The sequence below is a fragment of the Bombina bombina genome, chromosome 3 (genome assembly GCF_027579735.1).
Source record: "Bombina bombina isolate aBomBom1 chromosome 3, aBomBom1.pri, whole genome shotgun sequence".
Taxonomy (NCBI): Eukaryota; Metazoa; Chordata; class Amphibia; order Anura; family Bombinatoridae; genus Bombina; species Bombina bombina.
The window spans coordinates 1,063,478,596-1,063,497,935 of NC_069501.1; the positions used below are offsets into that span (position 1 = coordinate 1,063,478,596).

The 19,340-nt window shown below is 39.5% G+C and overlaps 1 protein-coding gene across 1 annotated transcript in view; it reads right to left on the reverse strand.

Moving 5' to 3' along the window:
- LOC128652613 (eukaryotic translation initiation factor 4B) overlaps positions 1–19,340 on the reverse strand; it is a 242,562-nt gene that overhangs the window by 167,994 nt on the left and 55,228 nt on the right. Inside the window, exons 2-3 of the mRNA XM_053705545.1 lie at positions 8,063–8,242; positions 4,806–5,014 (exon numbers count right to left, since the gene is read on the reverse strand). Of these exons, the coding sequence (XP_053561520.1) occupies positions 4,806–5,014; positions 8,063–8,242 (389 nt within the window). The remainder of the gene's footprint in view (positions 1–4,805; positions 5,015–8,062; positions 8,243–19,340) is intronic.

The following is a 19,340-nucleotide window of genomic DNA, read 5'->3' on the forward strand; positions in this document are numbered from 1 at the left end:
TGCAATTAGTACATAGATTTCTATTGGGCTCCACTTTGGCTTTAGCACATATAGCACAGAGATATTCCTCTGAATCAGACATGTTTAACACACTAGCAAATAAACTAGCAACTTGGAAATACTTTTCAAAGTAATTTACAAATAATATGAAAACGTACTGCGCCTTTAAGAAGCACAGAAAAAAGTTATGACAGTTGAGAAATAATAAACTGAGAAACTATCACATCAAATCTTTTCCGGTAAAAACACAATTTTAGCAAAGGATTGCCCCCATTAGCAATGGATAACTAACCCTGATAGCAGAAAAAAGTATAGAAATAAACGTTTTTTATCACAGTCAGCTACAATCTCACAGCTCTGCTGTGAGTGATTACCTCCCTCAAAATAAGTTTTGAAGACCCCTGAGCTCTGTAGAGACGAACCGCAGGGAAGACAAGAGACTTCTGACTGAATTTTTTGATGCATAGCAAAAGCGCCAAAAAAGGCCCCTCCCCCTCACACACAACAGTGAGGGAGATCAGTAAACTGTCTTAAATTAAATAAAACGACTGCCAAGTGGAAAAAAAAAGTGCCCAAAACATTTTTTCACCCAGTACCTCAGAAAATTAAACGATTTAACATGCCAGCAAAAACGTTTAACATCAAATAAACGAAATGTCATTAGAAAGCCTGTTGCTAGTCACTGCAAATTAGGCTAAAGTCTTATGCATACAGTATTATCCCAGTGAAGTGCCATTCCCCAGAATACTGAAGTGTAAAATATACATACATGACAGCCTGATACCAGTTGCTACTACTGCATTTAAGGCTGAGCTTACATTATATCGGTATGGCAGAATTTTCTCAGTCAATTCCATTGTCAGAAAATAATATGCTGCTACATACCTCTTTGCAGATTAACCTGCCCGCTGTCCCCTGATCTGAAGTTTACCTCCTCCTCAGATGGCCGAGAACAGCAATATGATCTTAACTACGCCGGCTAAAATCATACAAAAAACTCAGGTAGATTCTTCTTCAAATTCTACCAGAGAAGGAACAACACACTCCGGTGCTGTTATAAAATAACAAACTTTTGATTGAAGGTATAAAACTAAGTATAATCACCACAGTCCTCTCACACATCCTATCTATTAGTTGGGTGCAAGAGAATGACTGGGTGTGACGTAGAGGGGAGGAGCTATATAGCAGCTCTGCTGGGTGAATCCTCTTGCACTTCCTGTTGGGGAGGAGTTAATATCCCAGAAGTAATGATGACCCGTGGACTGACCACACTTAACAGGAGAAAGTATCTTTGTGCATGGGACTAACTAAGGAACTCCTTTCCAAAATTACCTTCCACCCGAGAAATCGCAGGAAAGATAAGAAATCTTGCTTGCTGAAAGAATGGCGCCTGGACTAGGATGTCACATCCAGATAGGACGCCACTGCAATGCCCCTTAACCGAAGCACCGCCAACAGTGATCCCAGAGCCCTTGTGAAAAAAGCTGTAGCAAGATCTTGCGAATGGTACATGAAGGCACACGTCCTTAAAATCCACTGTTGTCATAAATTGACTCTCTCGAATCAAGGGCAGAATGGAACCAATAGTTTCCATCTGGAAAGATGGTACACTAAGGAATTTGTCTAGACTCTTGAGATCTTAAAAAAAAAAAAAGTCTGTAAGTCCCCTCTCTTGTTTGGGAACCACAAACTGATTGGGATTAAAAAAAAAAAAAAAAAAAAAACAGACCCTGTACCTGTATTGGAACTGGAACAATCACTCCCAGGTCTGAGAGCACTCATACTCAGTGTAAGAACGTCTCTCCTTTTTTGTCTGATCTTCAGATGATCTTGAAAGCAGAACCCTGCCTCCGGGAGGAAAACTTCTGAACTCAAACTTGTATCCCTGGGACACTTATCTATTGCCCAGGAATCCAGAACATCTCAAATTCAAGCCTGAGCGAAAAAGGAAAGTCTACCCTCTACAAGATCCGGTCCCGGATCGGTGGCATGACCTCCATGCTGGGTTAGATTCAACCATAGGCTGTTTGGATCATATTTTTTTTTTTTTTAATTCTGTAAACTTCAAAAGAGATTATTTCCATTAGGCCAGGTCTCAACAAGGTCTTCCTCTCGTAGGAAAACGCTAAAAGCTTAAAAGGGACAGTACACTGTAAAATTGTTTTTCCATTAATGTATTTTAAATGACTTGTTATACCAACTGCAGAGTATAAAATATTTGAGAAATTCCATTTTCATGCTTATTTGTGTACATGAATTAGCCGATTTTGTGCTTTGAAACCACAGCCTATTACAATGGGTTGAACTTAAAGGTGATATCATATCTCATTATGTTCTAAGTTTGTGTACACAGACTTGCTTCCTTATCTTTTATTTGGCTGGAACACCAAAGCTCAATACATAAAGAGAACAATGGAAAACAATAATTTTATTACTTAACTATCCTGCATCCCACTGAGAGTGTAATCTCTTCTGCTGGCTGTGTACACTTAGGCTATACTATAGCCTATACTCCAGTATTAATTTGTTCAGTGTAGGTGGCGATACCACAGGCTAAATCAGCTATTTCAAATGCTGAAATAGGAGTAAAGGAGCTACTTGTAACCAATTTAATACACTCTAGCAGGTTAAAAGGATCATTAGGAATAATTTAAAGGGGAGAAATTTTTTGGGTAAACTTTCCCTTTAAACTTAGAGCACACATCCGTAGAACAAGGCTCTAACCATAAAGGCTCTGTGATCTGGAACAGAGAAACCTGAAACCAATGCTCCCAGTTTGATAACTTGAAGGGAAGAATTTGAAATAAAGAAATAAGCCAACTTGAAAAACTTCAATCCTACCCTGGATTTTATCCAGGGGAGTGTGATTCAATAGCATCAGATCAAGCATCAAACCAACATGCCGTCACACTAGTGACAGTAGCAAAGTACACAACTGGATACCATTGTAAGCCCTGGTGTACATCACCCTTTCTAATTTTTGTCCATAGGACCTTTGAAAAATAGGGAATGTTGCTCAAATAAACGGTACACTGTTTATTAACTTCAAAAGCCAAAGGGCTGCATCAACCCTGCCGGATATGAACCTTTGACCCTTGGGTATTAGAACAAGTTAATAGTCAGGGCAGTTACCAATTGAACTACATCACCGGTTTCTTATAACTTACTGGACGTACTAGGATAGACTACGGGGGAAGTGTCGGAGTCGCCCAGGGTAGCCAAAGCCTCCTAAGGAAACAAAAGGAGGAAAGCAAGCTAAAAAACCGAAAAGAAACAACCTCAGGATCAAATAAAAAGATATTATAGCATCTGATTCTGAGAAATCTCTCCCAGATAATCCCAAAGTATCCTCCTTTCAGACAACAATGAAGAGGCATTCAGATAGAAACTACTGAATCAATCATCCTCATAATTAAACAGTCATTACAAATATGTATGTATGTATGTATGTATGTATGTATGTATGTATGTATGTATGTATGTATGTATGTATGTAATGTGTACTTGTGTAAAGCGCTGTTAATCACCCAAAAAGGTCTCAGGACGCTGTTCATTTTATCAACCTCATCACCGGAGATTGAAAATAAATCCTCAAGTAATGTTTTCTACCTTGTGTGAAAACCTATAAATGTATGAAATGTAAAGAAAACTCAGAGTGGAGTATTAGAGGATGCGCAGAGCACTGCATGTGGGCCATAACATTTTGTGGGACACTATAGGAGAAATTGTGCCATAAATTGACAGTAGTCAAGGGACTACCAAACGGCAAAAAACCTTAAAGAAAATTTTTTCATTAAAATTTTACACAGAAAAAAACATTACTGTCTCTTTAATTCACAAAGTAACTCATTTTCGTGTGCTCGTTTCATCCTAAAACACAAAGGATGGTATAAGTAAAGAAACAGCTGAATTTATCGAAATAAGATCAACAGCCAAATACATACTGTCACTTTAAATTTTGAAACAAAACTCTGTTCTGTTTTTTTTTTTATCCTTGCTAAAGAAAAATATATATTAGCACACAAATATTTAGCACTGACTTGACCTCAGTGTCCTCTCCCTCCCATAGCCCTGTGGAGAAAGATAAAGCCTGAGTAATCTTGCTTAGGCCATCAGGGTTAGGGCAGCATCAATGTATGGAAGGCGCAGTGAGAATTATGTCTCACAAGTTCCCATTGCTCTAAAGCAAACAAAAGCTCTACTGTAGAGACTGATATGGACTACGGCTACACCCTAGACAAAGCAGCACTCTCTGGCACTACTTTAAAAATAATAAACTCTTGATTGAAGAATCTAATCTAACACCTCACTTTACCTCTTCCTATCACTAACGTAGGCAAAGAGAATGACTGGGGTGGGAGAGAAGGGAGGAGCTATTTAACTGCTCTGCTGTGGTGCCCTTTGCCTCCTCCTGCTGACCAGGAGGTGAATATCTGATTAGTAATTAAGATGATCCGTGGACTCATCGTGTCTTAAAAAAAGACAATTATTCCATGAGTCAGGGGTACATCTTATAAATCAATGTCTTTATGGTGTAAGGGAACCGCTTTAGCTCTCCAGAAAAGTTTTACTTGTGTCAAATTCTTGCTTTTTAAACCCTGAAAGCCTAATAATGGGATATAACTGAAGATAAGCAATGAAAAGGGGACTAATGGTTATTATTGGGTGTGATTACCAAAGAAGTTCAAGTTTGTCCAGGAAAATGTTTAGCTGACTGAATATTTACATAAAACTAAACAGACCAAAAACTCTAAGTGCCATTGCTCTTACAATAAATCTGTTAAGCCAAAAAATGTGTAACTTACATTCAGTCCTCTGAAGAACTTCTGGATTGATTCCTCAGACACATCATAGGGAAGGTTTCCAAGGAAAGCAGTGAAGGGAGGACTTTTTGGGAGTCTGCTTCGGTCCACATCAGGTTCACGAGCAGCACGAGGGGCCGTGGGCAGGATGGACCGGTCAATTCGGGGTGCATGATACATATCATCATCATTACTGTGCCACGTTGTAGAAACTGAGAAAAGGTTGCAATTAAAGTACCAGTAAATACAGCAGATTTGCATAATCAACAAATGCATGATAAGACAATGAAATAACACTTAGTCTTTACATTAAATGAGCAGATTTTTTTTTCTGACAAATTTCAAAATTTTGACGGTCTACTTCCACTCCCCCTGTATGATGTGACAGCCATCAGCCAATTACAAATGCATGCCATATACGTATATACTGTGAATTCCTGCACATGCTCAGTAGAAGATGGTGACTCAAAGTGTAAATATAATAACACTGTGCACATTTTGTTAAAGGAAGTAAATTGGAAAGTTGTTTAAAATTGCATGCTCTATCTGAATCATGAAAGTTTTATTTGACCAGAGTGTCCATTTAAAAGCTTAGTATTGACAATATAAATAAACCTCATAATAAATTGGCAAAAATATGTCACTACAAGAATTTTGAGTAACGGACTAGAGAATGAGGAGTAAGATACATTTCCCTTATTAGATTAGCTGCAACTTTATATTGCTGCAGGACTTTTATAACCTTATTCATAATGAATCACATAAAAAATAGAGGGTCTTCAGATAGAAGCAAAGTGTTTCTGTAATGAAACACCACTTGTATGCTACTGAATACGGAGCTGTTACATAGGACACAGAGAAATAACATTAAAGTAACTTTTTTATTCTTCCTAAAAGGGGACAATTTATTAGTCTTGTATAATTGATGAGTGTGTGAACTACAATCAGGCTCATGGAGGCTTGATCCCTCTGACCAAAGCAGTCATGGGAGTTGCCCCTTTAAATCTATGATAAAAGTACACAAATCAGTTTTCTGTTCAGTTTAACCCTTTCACTGCTTGGCCATTTTCACACCCCTGAGCTAGAGTTGTTTTCAGTTGTTTGGCCCTCATTACATGGGAGTCATTATTTTCTAAATATTTCAAACACACATTTGTTTGTCCTACATTTAGCATCAGTTCCCCTTTAAACTGGGGTCTCATATCTTTGTGATTTATGGAATGGGGGCTCTAAAAGTGCCCCCTCCTTAAACACAGTTGCTGTCTCCTTGGGGCAGGTGATCACCATAACTGTGGTGATCACCTAAAAATTAGAGGGTGGTATGACCCCTCATTTGAAAGAGGGAGGGTTCCTCTTTCACTTGAGGGGTATCATACGCATCTAGCTTAAAGTAGCCTCCTCCCCACCACTAGAAATCAATTTGTTTCAAGTTGGGTAGGTGACTACATCACTTGAAAGAGGGGGGTATGAGATTTCAAATGAGGGGTCACTTGCCCCTCTAATGGGAGATAGGGGATTAGTTAGAGCCCCCTCCCCTTCTAGTTTAACAGCATTTTAAAGGCTGCTGCAGATATCTGTCATTAATATGGTGATAACCTGCTACTTACAGGGGGCAAGTGACCCCTCAATTGAAAGGGCAGACTCCCCTCTTTTATATGGGGGTCACTTGTCTCTCTAGTCAAACAGGGGGGGAGGGGATAGGGGCTATTAAGAGCCGCCCTCCTATTTAACAGTATATACAATGCTACTGCAGGTAATCAGGTTTTTTATGGCAGTCACCTGTAACTTACAAGGGCATGCCACCCATCATTTGAAAGGCAGACTCACTAGGTCACTTGTCCTTGAATGAGGCCTGGATGCGGAGATGCAGGTTTCCAAAGCCCTCTTCCCCAGTCCCCTGGTTAGCTGTCTCTCACGCATGTAAAAAGGAAAGATACTCCAGCCCAGTCGACGTGTTAAAAAGGGACCTTTATTGGTACATACGGTCCAAAGTACAAAAAAAATTAGCAACGTTTCAGACCTACAATAGATCCTTAATTATGTCCAGCTTTGGCAGTTAGCCCGCCCACTCGTGACATCACCAGAGGTGCCTGTGGTGACAACACAAAGCCTACAGGGAAGATACAGTGATGGGGTAAAGGAGCTAGACTCCCTTCCCCATCTGCAGTATGAGGGTCCCCAGGTTACGGATCAGATGGGGGACCCACTGGATTAAAAAAACTGTGTTCATCATCTGCACTGCAGGAGATTTGTGCATGACAAGTAATATTTGTATATCAGTAGAAGCCTTAAAAAGGGACACAAAACCCATTTTTTTCCTTTCATGATTCAGATAGAGCATGCAATTTTAAGCAACTTTCTAATTTACTTTTTTGGTTCAAAAACTGGGTAGCGCTTGCTGATTGTTGGCTACATTTGTGTATAAAGTGATTGTAAACTTAAAAGGATTATTTCAACAATATTTGCTTTAAAATGAACTGATAGGCACTTTCATTCAGCAAAATCATTGTTGATGCTAAAATTATATAAATTACCCTTTCGATTTGTTATACATTCCACCGTTCCTCCGCCCACAACAGTCTATTTCTGTGTTAAATGATACTGTAGCCAATCGTATCAGATAGAGATAGATAATCCCTTTATTACCCATTCCCCAGTTTTGCACATCCAATTAACACACTATCTCTGATTACCTTGTATCTAAGCCTGATCACATGACTTCTCTATTGACTTGCATTTTAGTCAATTAGTGCAGTGTCAGTCACAACTCCGGGAGTAAGCACAATTTTTTCTATATGGCTCACATGATCTAGCAGTCTCCTGTTGTGAAAAGCTAATAAAGCATGTGATAAGAGGCTGTCTGTGGTGGCTTAGAAACAGGCAGAGATTTAGAGGTCTAAATGTTACAAAGTATATTAATATAACAATGTTGGTTGTGCAAAGCTAAGGAAAGGGTAGTAAAGGATTTATCTATCTTTTTAAACAACAACAATTGTGGTGTTGACTGTCCCTTTAAGTTTACAAATCACTTTAAGCTTATACCTTGCATAGAACAGTGCTACCTATAATACAAGCACCATAAGAGTAAGGTGTATTTTTTTTTTACTTTCAGCATCATTGTCACATATTACATTGCAATGTGAACAGACTCATATAAAATCTGTGTTGTGAGATTGCTGCAAATGGAAGATGGGGACAGCAGTGAGAAAGCTGAGATTTTATACACCCTATTTCTATTTTTAAAAAGAACATCTACTCACCATCTCCTTCCAAATCATCTGTCTCGTCTGCCCAGCTGACTGGTTTTGGAGCATAGGAGGTGCTGCTGCTGCTACCACCACCACCACCTCCACCTCCTCCACCACCTCCACTGTTTCCGTCATCTGCCAAGAAGTCAGTTAGGGTCAAAGTCTTCCCCTTCTTGCTCTTCTTCTTAGCTGCTAAGTAGGAGACAATAAATCAGGTTACAAAAGGAAGATACGCTGCATAAAAGGACACAGTTATTAACCTAAATGCTTACCATGTAGCAAAGCTTTAATGCATTTAAATGGCAACGCTTTAAGCATGATGAACCACTGAAAACCCAACTCCCACCTCACAATGCTCAAATGAAAGTAGTTACCAAATATACTAAATACAGCCCATAGGTCTCAAGTGGTAAACACACAAAGTGGTGTGTCTTAACCTTTTCTCAAAGAAAACAGAGCTTTTCATGCAGAGGACCTAGCTAACCCCTTAGAAACACATTCTGAACTTTATATACCAACAACCTCCACATGAGCAGCGTGTTATTTAGGTATATAATAAACCACTGTTTTTGCTTGCACAAACACCAGTATCTGGCAGACAACACTGTGTATAGAGGTGCAGAAAGAAAGTATTCCTGTGAAGCAAAAACAAAAAAAAAGTGTCATAATCCCCTTTTAACTGCCTTTCCCAAATGTATACATTACTAGTGTATAGTGTGATAGCTTCTTCTTGCAGTACAGATCACAGTAGGGATTACATTTGACTTCTTTAACCCTTATTTTTTTTATTTTATTAATTTTATTTAAACTTAGAAGACAAACATTCAAAATTCTAAAATCATTCCACATTGAAATTGTATATTAGACCTTGTATTTTGTGACCAGTGACCACCAAAATAAACTAAAATCCTAGACATATGGAGCTAGATTACAAGTGTTGTGGTATCCCCCCCCCCCCCCGATTGCGAAAACTCAGCCAGAGTTAAGATTTTTGCGCAAGGGTTGCGTTCAAATTACAAGTTAAAAAACAAACTGACGTTTTCAAGTGCGCATGCATGTATTCCGACATAGACATCAATAGAAAAAAAAAAGTAGGGGGGAACCAAAAAAAACTAACACCCAAGATCATGCAAACGCCATTGCATTTTTGCATTCCCCATAGAAGTCAATAGAGAGAAAAATTTGTTGAAAAAATAAACACCCACCCATCGGGCAAACAAAATAGCATATTCGCATTAGCAAATGTGAAATATTAAATACATAGTTAAAATCTTTATTAAATATGAATATTGCATAAATAGGTTTTATCCTGTTTTCATCTACTTAGGGCTATAGTGTGTGTATATATGTGTGTATGTACGTATATATATATATATATATATATATATATATATATATATATATATATATATATATATATATATATATATATATATATATATATATATATATATATATATATATATATATATACACATACATACATACATACACACACACACACAGTAGATATAAAAAGTCTACAACATCCCTGTTAAAATGTCAGGTTTCTATGATGTAAAAAAATTAGACAAAGATAAATCATTCTTTTTCCACCTTTAATGTGACCTATAAACTGTACAACTCAATTGAAAAACAAATTGAAATATTTAAGGTGGAGGGAAGTAAACAAAAAAAACTAAAATAATGTGGTTGCATAAGTGTGCACACCCTCTTATAACTGGGGATGTAGCTGTGTTCAGAATTAAGCAATCACATTCAAAATCATGTTAAATAAGAGTCATCACACACCTGCCATCATTTAAAGTGCCTCTGATGAACGCTGAATAAAGTTCAGCTGTTCTAGTAGGTCTTTCCTGACATTTTCTTAGTCGCGTCCTACACAAAAGCCATGGTCCGCAGAGAGCTTCCAAAGCATCAGAGGGATCTCATTGTTAAAAGGTATCAGTCAAGAGAAGGGTACAAAAGAATTTCCAAGGCATTAGATATACCATGGAACACAGTTAAGACAGTCATCAAGTGGAGAACATATGGCACAACAATGACATTACAAAGAACTGGATGTCCCTCCAAAATTGATGAAGACGAGAAAAAAAACTGGTCTGGGAGGCTACCAAGAGGCCTATAGCAACATCAAAGGAGCTGCAGGAATATCTGGCAAGTACTGGCTGTGTAGTACATGTGACAACAATCTCCCGTATTCTTCATATGTTTGGGCTTTGGGGTAGATGGCAAGACGGAAGCCTTTTCTTAAGAAAACCATCCAAGCCAAGCTAAATTTAGCAAAAACACATATGAAGTCTCCCAAAAGTATGTGAGAAAAGGTGTTATGGTCTGATGAAACCAAGGTTGAACTTTTTGGCAATAATTTCAAAAGATATGTTTGGCGCAAAAACAACACTGCATATCACCAAAAGAACACCATACCCACAGTGAAGCATGGTGGTGGTAGCATGCTTTGGGTCTGTTTTTCTTCAGCTGGAACTGGGGCCTTATTCAAGGTAGAGGGAATTATGAACAGTTCCAAATACCAGTCAATATTGGCACAAAAGCTTCAGGCTTCTGCTAGAAAGCTGAACATGAAGAGGAACTTCATATTTCAGCATGACAACGACCCAAAGCATACATCCAAATCAACAAAGGAATGGCTTCACTAGAAGAAGATTAAAGTTTTGGAATGGCCCAGCCAGAGCCCAGATCTGAATCCAATTCAAAATCTGTGGGGTGATCTGAAGAGGGCTGTGCACAGGAGATGCCCTCGCAATCTAACAGATTTGGAGTGTTTTTGCAAAAAAGAGTGGGCAAATCTTGCCAAGTCAAGATGTGCCATGCTGATAGACTCATACCCAAAAAGACTGAGTGCTGTAATAAAATCAAAAGGTGCTCCAACAAAGTATTAGTTTAAGGGTGTGCACACTTATGCAACCATATTTTATTTTTACTTCCCTTCACCTAAAAGATTTCAGTTTGTTTTTCAATTGAGTTGCATAGTTTATAGGTCACATTAACCCCTTAATGACCACAGCACTTTTCCATTTTCTGTCCGTTTGGGAGCAAGGCTATTTTTACATTTTTGAGGTGTTTGTGTTTAGCTGTAATTTTCCTCTTACTCATTTACTGTACCCACACATATTATATACCGTTTTTTTCTCGCCATTAAATGGACTTTCTAAAGATACCATTATTTTCATCATATCCTATAATTTAATATAAATTTTTTTTATAAAATATGAGGAAAAAATGGAATAAACACACTTTTTCTAACTTTGACCCCCAAAATCTGTTACACATCTACAACCACCAAAAAACATAATTTATGCTTACCTGATAAATTTATTTCTCTTGAAGTGTAGTCAGTCCACGGGTCATCCATTACTTATGGAATATATCTCTTCCTAACAGGAAGCTGCAAGAGGATCACCCAAACAGAGCTGCTATATAGCTCCTCCCCTCACATGTCATATTCAGTCATTCGACCAAAGCAGACGAGAAAGGAGAAACCATAGGGTGCAGTGGTGACTGGAGTTTAATTAAAATTTAGATCTGCCGGTAAAATGAGGAAGTATGGGGCGGAGCCGACCATGGACTGAAATGGCCGCATAAATGTAAAGCTCTGCAAGAAAATAGACACAGTTAGGGAATAATCCTATTTACCGCTATGTTTTAGTTGCACAAGAGATGGCATACAGATGCACAGAAAATAGGTGCACGATCTGGGCAGAAGGAAAAGAGCGAGATCGTTATAGCACTGTTTGAAACACTTTGCAAGAGGCGCAAAATCCGCCATATTGGGCTTCACTTCAACCCTGTACGGGAGGCGGAGGACTTGAGAAATGCTACCTACCACTGAGCCGGACTTACTATCACAACAGAAGCAGTTTCCCGGACACTCGTGAGGGGTGCGAACATTAGAGAGGAGCGAGTGAGGAGAAGCACCTAAGAGAGGCGTCCTCCGTAGCCTTCACATATACACAGGGTGAGCGCCATACCGCACTGACTGAAACTAACAGGCGAGGGGTCACACTCACACAACAGAGGTGTGCAGCGCAGGGTCCACAGTCCGCTCCTGTCTGTGGCGCGCTCACGCTGGAGACCAGTGCCTTGCGGCGGTGAACAGATAAATAGACTATACGAGACAGCCTCGCTGCAACCGCTGCAGATCTGTCAACAGACCCACTCACATGGTTACTTTGGCCTAGAGACCCGCTGGTGGGCCACGGGATATAAAGACCTAGCCCATACATTTAGTTTTTAATCTACAGAATCTCCCCTGACTCAAACAGTTCAGCAACACTTTCCTAGAGCTGCAAGCACAGTTTGGCAGAGGTGCGTGTGCTGGCGCTTATCCTCATATTTTACCTGTCTTCACTTGCTTGGGGCACTTTCAGCAGCAATAAGGAGGACCTGTGAATGAATGCACTGTTTCTGCTGCAATATAGCTCTAATACAAAAAAGGGGGGAAAAAAAAACAAAAAACAAAAAGGGGGAACAACAAGAAAAACAAAAAAAAAGTAAAACAGAGAAGAAATAAGAGTAATACAGGGCAGATTAATTTTAATAGGCACCTACTTTACAAACTGTATTTGTGAACTGCAGATTATTGGTTCAAGCTCAGAATATATCCCATATACTCCTTACGCCCATAAACATGACATCAAAGAGAGCGCCTAAAAATGACAAGAACTTGAAATCTAACCCCAATAAGATGAACCTGTTTTTTAAAACAACACAGGCCTCAGCAATGGAAGAAGAGGACTTATCCCAGGCACCAGAGGAGACGGAAAATCAACAACGGACGACACTGGACACTCCACTCACAAGAGCGGATCTGAGAGATCTCCCCACAAAGGGAGACTTCACCTCGTTCATACAGCAAGTAGGCCGTATGATCAAAGATGGGTTAGCAGAGGTAAGGAAGGAGGTCAATGAATTAGGCAATAGAGTGGAATATTTAGAGGAACAGTCAGAGACACAGACCACAGATATGGACTTAATAAATAGAAAGTTATCCGCCCAAGAATCCCAAATATCCTTCCTTCAGGAAAAATTGGAAGATCTGGACAATAGGGGAAGGAGGCAGAACATAAGGATTAGAGGTCTACCGGAAAGAATTGCTCCCGAAAATCTGCTCTCCTCCCTCCAGGATTTGTTCAAAACCATACTTAAAGATCCAGAATACACCGACTTGCCATTAGACAGAGCCCATAGGGCTTTACGGCCACAACCTAAAGATAAAGACCCCCCAAGGGACGTAATCATAAAATTCCATAAATACCTGGATAAAGAAAGAATTATGAAAGCTGCCCGACAACAACAATCCATAACCTATCAAGGACAGCAATTACAAATTTTCTCTGATCTCAGCCCACTCACGCTCCAAAACAGAAAAGAGACAAGATTTCTGACACAACATCTACAGGATAATGGCATTCCCTACAGGTGGGGGTTTCCTTTTAGCGTCAAGGTGCTGAAAGATAACCGAATGTACACTTATAAATCCCCAGAAGATCTGGAAAATTTTTGCACTCAACTTGGGATACCACCACCCTCCTTGCCGTCTCTCCATGAGACCACAGTTCCAGAAGGTCCTAATTCATTACAGCAAAGGCCAAGATGGCAAACAGTCCAACGGAAAAGAACAAGAGCTCCTACCCCAAGTGGTCCATCAAAAGCTCAAGAATCTGACATTGGATGAAACAGACCTCCCGGGGAGCGAGTTAACTAAGGAAGATTTTATATGCCTTGCAGATAGCTCCTGGACTATCCTTGTTCTCGAGAAGAAAATCTACACGCAGGTAATAATGTTTCATGTTTTTCTTACTTCCATATTTTAAGGCCCTTTCCCAGGAGTTGATATTGGGCCACACTGTATAAGACTTTGGAAAGAATGTGCAACCCCTTATAAGGCCCATCCACCAATGACTCTAAAAGACTTTGTCTTTATTATTGTATTTTAGAGACATTCAAGCCCAGCTGAAAAGGAAAAAATAAATATATACACATAAATAAATAAATAATAATTACTTATAAAAAAAAAAAAAAAAAAAAAGGAAAAGAAATAGACAAATAAAAATCTTGTAATAAAAATGTGCACTTACTTTATGCTCTGAAACCCTAACTGTGTCTAGACCGAATCAGGTCTTTGGATTCCCCTACCTTTTTGTTTTACCTCTCAATAGAGAGTTCGAAGTCAGTGATCATATTTATGGTTAAAATGTGGTTATTATGTTATCTTGTTAACAGGTTTGTATTGATTTTTGTATATTGTTGGTCTCTGCTACATGACATGAAGTATGACAATGCCCATTCGATTAAGGTAAAGTTTAAGAACACGCAAATGCAGAACAGTTATCTAGTCTATGCCTCATGATATAAAATTGATATCACAAAATTGTAAGGGTTTGAACTCTCCTAATAAAAGGTCCATAGCCCTGGCCTGGTTTAAAAAGTTACAGGGATCGATAGTGTTCCTACAGGAAACGCATTTCCCCAAGAACAACGAACCACCCTTATACTCAAAAATCTACACTCAACAATTCTTTAGCTCTAGTGTTAAAAAAAAGAATGGGGTGGGCATTTTGATCAGTAGGGAAATCCCATTCCAAATCCTTGATAAACACGCAGATGAGGATGGCAGGTTTCTGATACTAGTGGGTACATTATATAATACCCAGCTTACGTTAATGAACATGTATGCACCAAACATAAGCCAACAACATTTCTATAACAGAGCTCTAACCAAACTGGGAGAGGTTCAGAAGGGGGTGGTAATAGTAGGTGGAGATTTGAACATCACTTTGAACCCTCACATGGACTGCTCCACAGGAAGGAGTCAAATAGCACAAAAAAATAGAATACGAATCACCCAAAAAATAGATACATTATTACTAATGGATGTATGGAGGCTGAATCATCCCAAATCACGAAGCTATACCTTTTATTCGCCCCCAGGCCACTCATACTCCAGAATAGATTACTGGCTGATAGATCATAACAATATAGCATTAGCCACAGACACAGAAATCCTGCCGATCTCGTGGTCGGACCACGCTTCCATCACTCTGGAACTTAACTGGCCCTCAATGCCCCAACGCCAAATCCCGTGGCGTCTAGACTCCACTATATTGCACAACCCATCCATTAAAAAACATATAGGTGAACAGATTACAGAATTCTTCCAACACAATACTACAGCAGACACGAATGGGATTAATAACTGGTTGGCTCATAAGGCGACTATTAGAGGGGAACTGATTAAGCAAAAAGCAACTCTACGCAAAAAATACAACGCAGAATATAACAAATTACTCTCCGACTTGAAGCTAGCAGAACAGCAACATAAACTTAACCCTATGAGAAACGACCTCACACAGTAACTAAAGCTAGGGAAGCCTTTTCGACAGCTATTGCAACAAAATGCAAATAAAAAAGCGTTTCATCTTAAAAAAATGTACTTTCATAATAGCAACAAAGCGGGCACGTGGTTAGCAAAAAGTCTAGCAAAAAAAACTTATCAGGCCCACATATTTAAAATAGATAACGATAAAGGACAGACCGAAACCGAGCCCAAAAAAATAGCAAATGTGTTTGGGGATTATTATACTAAATTATATAATATCACAAAACAACACGATACGGGAAACCCGAACGCACTCAGCCAATACTTAGACACAATAGATACTCCTAAAATCTCCACTCAAGAGGCGGATGCCCTGGACTCTCCCATCACTTTGAAGGAGATTCTGAACGCTATTGAGACACTCCCTAACAATAAAAGCCCAGGACCAGACGGTTATTCAAATGACTATTATAAAATGTACAAAACCTCTATAGCCCCTCACCTATTAAAGACATTCCAACACGTAGACGAGTTGGGTTGTTTTCCATCTGAATGCCTAGAGGCCTATATATCTGTGCTGCCTAAACCAAATAAACCAGCAACCCTACCAGGTAGCTACAGACCTATCTCCTTGCTCAACACGGATCTTAAACTATTTGCAAAGATTTTGGCAGGGCGAATCAATAAAATCTTACCCCAGATCGTCCACTTGGACCAGGCAGGTTTTGTCCCAGGGAGAGAAGCGAGAGACAACACCATTAGAACATTACAATTAATTGACTACGCTAAAATTCACAAACTTGGAATGGTGGTTGTCTCCGCCGACGCTGAAAAAGCGTTTGATCGCTTAGATTGGAACTTTTTGCAAGCGGTATTATGTAAACTGGGATTCGGGGAAACTATTATAAAACGAATATTTAGCCTATATCAGAGCCCCTCGGCCAGGGTAAAAGCAAATAACATATTATCAGACCTGTTTCTTATACAAAATGGAACCAGACAAGGATGCCCCCTATCTCCTCTTTTATTCGTGTTGAGCATGGAGATACTGGCACACAGAATTAGACAAAATAATCAAATTTCCGGTATTAAAATAGGACAAGACGACTATAAACTGTCACTTTACGCGGATGACGTACTGTTTACACTGACCAACCCCACAGAGTCGATTGCGGCAGTGTTGAGTGAGTTTAGGGAGTTCGGGATTCATTCTAATTTCTTAATAAACGACCAAAAATCGGAGATACTAAACATCAGTATGCCAAAAGCAGAATACTCTGAACTGCTGGAGAAATGCCCATTTAGCCCTCAAAAAAAGGCTATTAAATACTTGGGAATATACCTATCCCCTAAACCTAGCGTTCTGTTCGAACGGAATTATCAATCCCTATACAACGAATTAAACAAAGAATTAAATAGGTGGAGCGAGAAATTAATTTCTTGGTGGGGTCGCATTCAGGCGGTGAAAATGACGGCATTGCCCAGAATCCTTTATTTGCTTCAAACGGTGCCAATTGCTCTACCTAACTCATACCGTAGCAAACTCCAGAATCTGTTAAACAACTATGTTTGGGGCAAAATCAAGCCGCGAATTCTCAAAACAACGATGTACCGATCCACCCATGAGGGAGGATTGGGACTACCCAACATAGACGTATATTATAAAGCAAAATGTTTACAAAAAATACTGGATTGGCACCGCAATGCGGAAAATAAAGCCTGGGTGCCGTTAGATTCCCATATCTTGAGGAACCCCTCTCCCGGAGTGTTGTGTTGGGTGGCTAAGAAGAGCCGCCCACCTTGGATTAAGACATACCCATTGTACCATCATGTGTTTGAGATATGGGATAACATCATAGCTAACACAGGTAGCATATCATCCCTAAGATCCCCGATGTCCCCAGTGTCGCCCAATGCAGAATTGCATGGAGGGTTAGAACAAAAACTCACCGGACAACACGAGTGGGAGATAGGATACACGACACCTATATATAAATTTTTATCTGCCGGTAAACTCAAACAGAGAACTGATCTAAATGACATAATGGGGGGGGTCTTCACGAGATGGCTGAAGTACTATCAACTCCAACACTTCTTGTCCACGTCACCAGATAGGGATAAGATGCTTAGACAACCCACTTTGTTTGAGCAACAATGTCTCAGTGACCAACCGCTTAGCCACACTCTGGCATGGGCCAAGAAGGCTCTATCACATGACGAAATAAAAGTCGTTCCTAACTACAGAAACAGATGGCACAGGGAATTGGGGAGGGAGTTAACGGAAAAAGAGTGGAAATATATTGTTCACAACACCAGTACATCTTCGGTATCTACCAAAGCATTAGAGCTCAATTACAAAATATTGACGAGGTGGTATCTCACTCCAGTTAGGATCAAGACGATATACCCAACAGCTTCTGATATGTGCTGGAGGGGTTGTGGAGGCAGGGGCACCATGATCCATATCTGGTGGTCCTGCACTAAAATACAGCCCTTTTGGCTGAGAATAGGGGAATTCATTAAATCCATTAGCAATCAAGATAAAGAGTACCATATACAACCTACCACTGCATTACTAAATCTACTCCCACATTGTAAATGTAAAATACGTAGGAAGTTAATACAATTAGCCCTAAACACCGCTAAATCCCTAATAGCTGCTAACTGGAGGTCACAGACAATCCCCACATATCAGGCCTGGGAATCACTTATGGATCACTCGATCCAGCTAGAGGAATATGGTTATTTTATCAGAAAAGATATGGAAATGTTCCATAATATAAAGTTTTATTGGGAAACCCGAATGCACACGCGCTGAATATTTTCCATATTCGACTGGAATGTCAATGATAAATAGGTGGAGAGACATACCCACATAGACTAGGCAAGCGAGACTTAGAAAAGCATATCCTTGTATTGAAATGGGTAAAAAGTTCAGAGTAATTTAGGCATATTTAAAGAGACCAACTACTGTTTTGTTTTGTAATCAAGTTGTTCAGTGTTGTTTTTAATAATCTATCTGTTGCATAAGAAAATGTTGGATGTTAAACTCTTATATTGTAACCATGGTACAACAACATCTATGTGAAACCAATATGATTTTGAATATGCAAAAAAAAAAAAAAAAATTTAGATCTGCCTTAAAAAGACAGGGCGGGCCGTGGACTGACTACACTACAAGAGAAATAAATTTATCAGGTAAGCATAAATTATGTTTTCTCTTGTTAAGTGTAGTCAGTCCACGGGTCATCCATTACTTATGGAATACCAATACCAAAGCTAAAGTACACGGATGAAGGGAGGGACAAGGCAGGAACATTAAACAGAAGGAACCACTGCCTGAAGTACCTTTCTCCCAAAAATAGCCTCCGAAGAAGCAAAAGTGTCAAATTTGTAAAATTTTGAAAAGGTGTGAAGCGAAGACCAAGTCGCAGCCTTGCAAATCTGTTCAACAGAGGCCTCATTTTTAAAAGGCCCAGGTGGAAGCCACAGCTCTAGTAGAATGAGCTGTAATCCTTTCAGGAGGCTGCTGTCCAGCAGTCTCATAGGCTAAACGTATTATGCTACGAAGCCAAAAAGAGAGAGAGGTAGCCGAAGCCTTTTGACCTCTTCTCTGTCCAGAGTAAACGACAAACAGGGAAGAAGTTTGACGAAAATCTTTAGTTGCCTGCAAATAGAACTTCAGGGCACGGACTACGTCCAGATTATGCAAAAGTCGTTCCTTCTTTGAAGAAGGGTTAGGACACAGTGATGGAACAACAATCTCTTGATTGATATTCCTGTTAGTAACTACCTTAGGTAAGAACCCAGGTTTAGTACGCAGAACTACCTTGTCTGAATGAAAAATCAGATAAGGAGAATCAAAATGTAAGGCAGATAACTCAGAGACTCTTCGAGCAGAGGAAATAGCCATCAAAAACAAAACCTTCCAGGATAAAAGCTTGATATCAA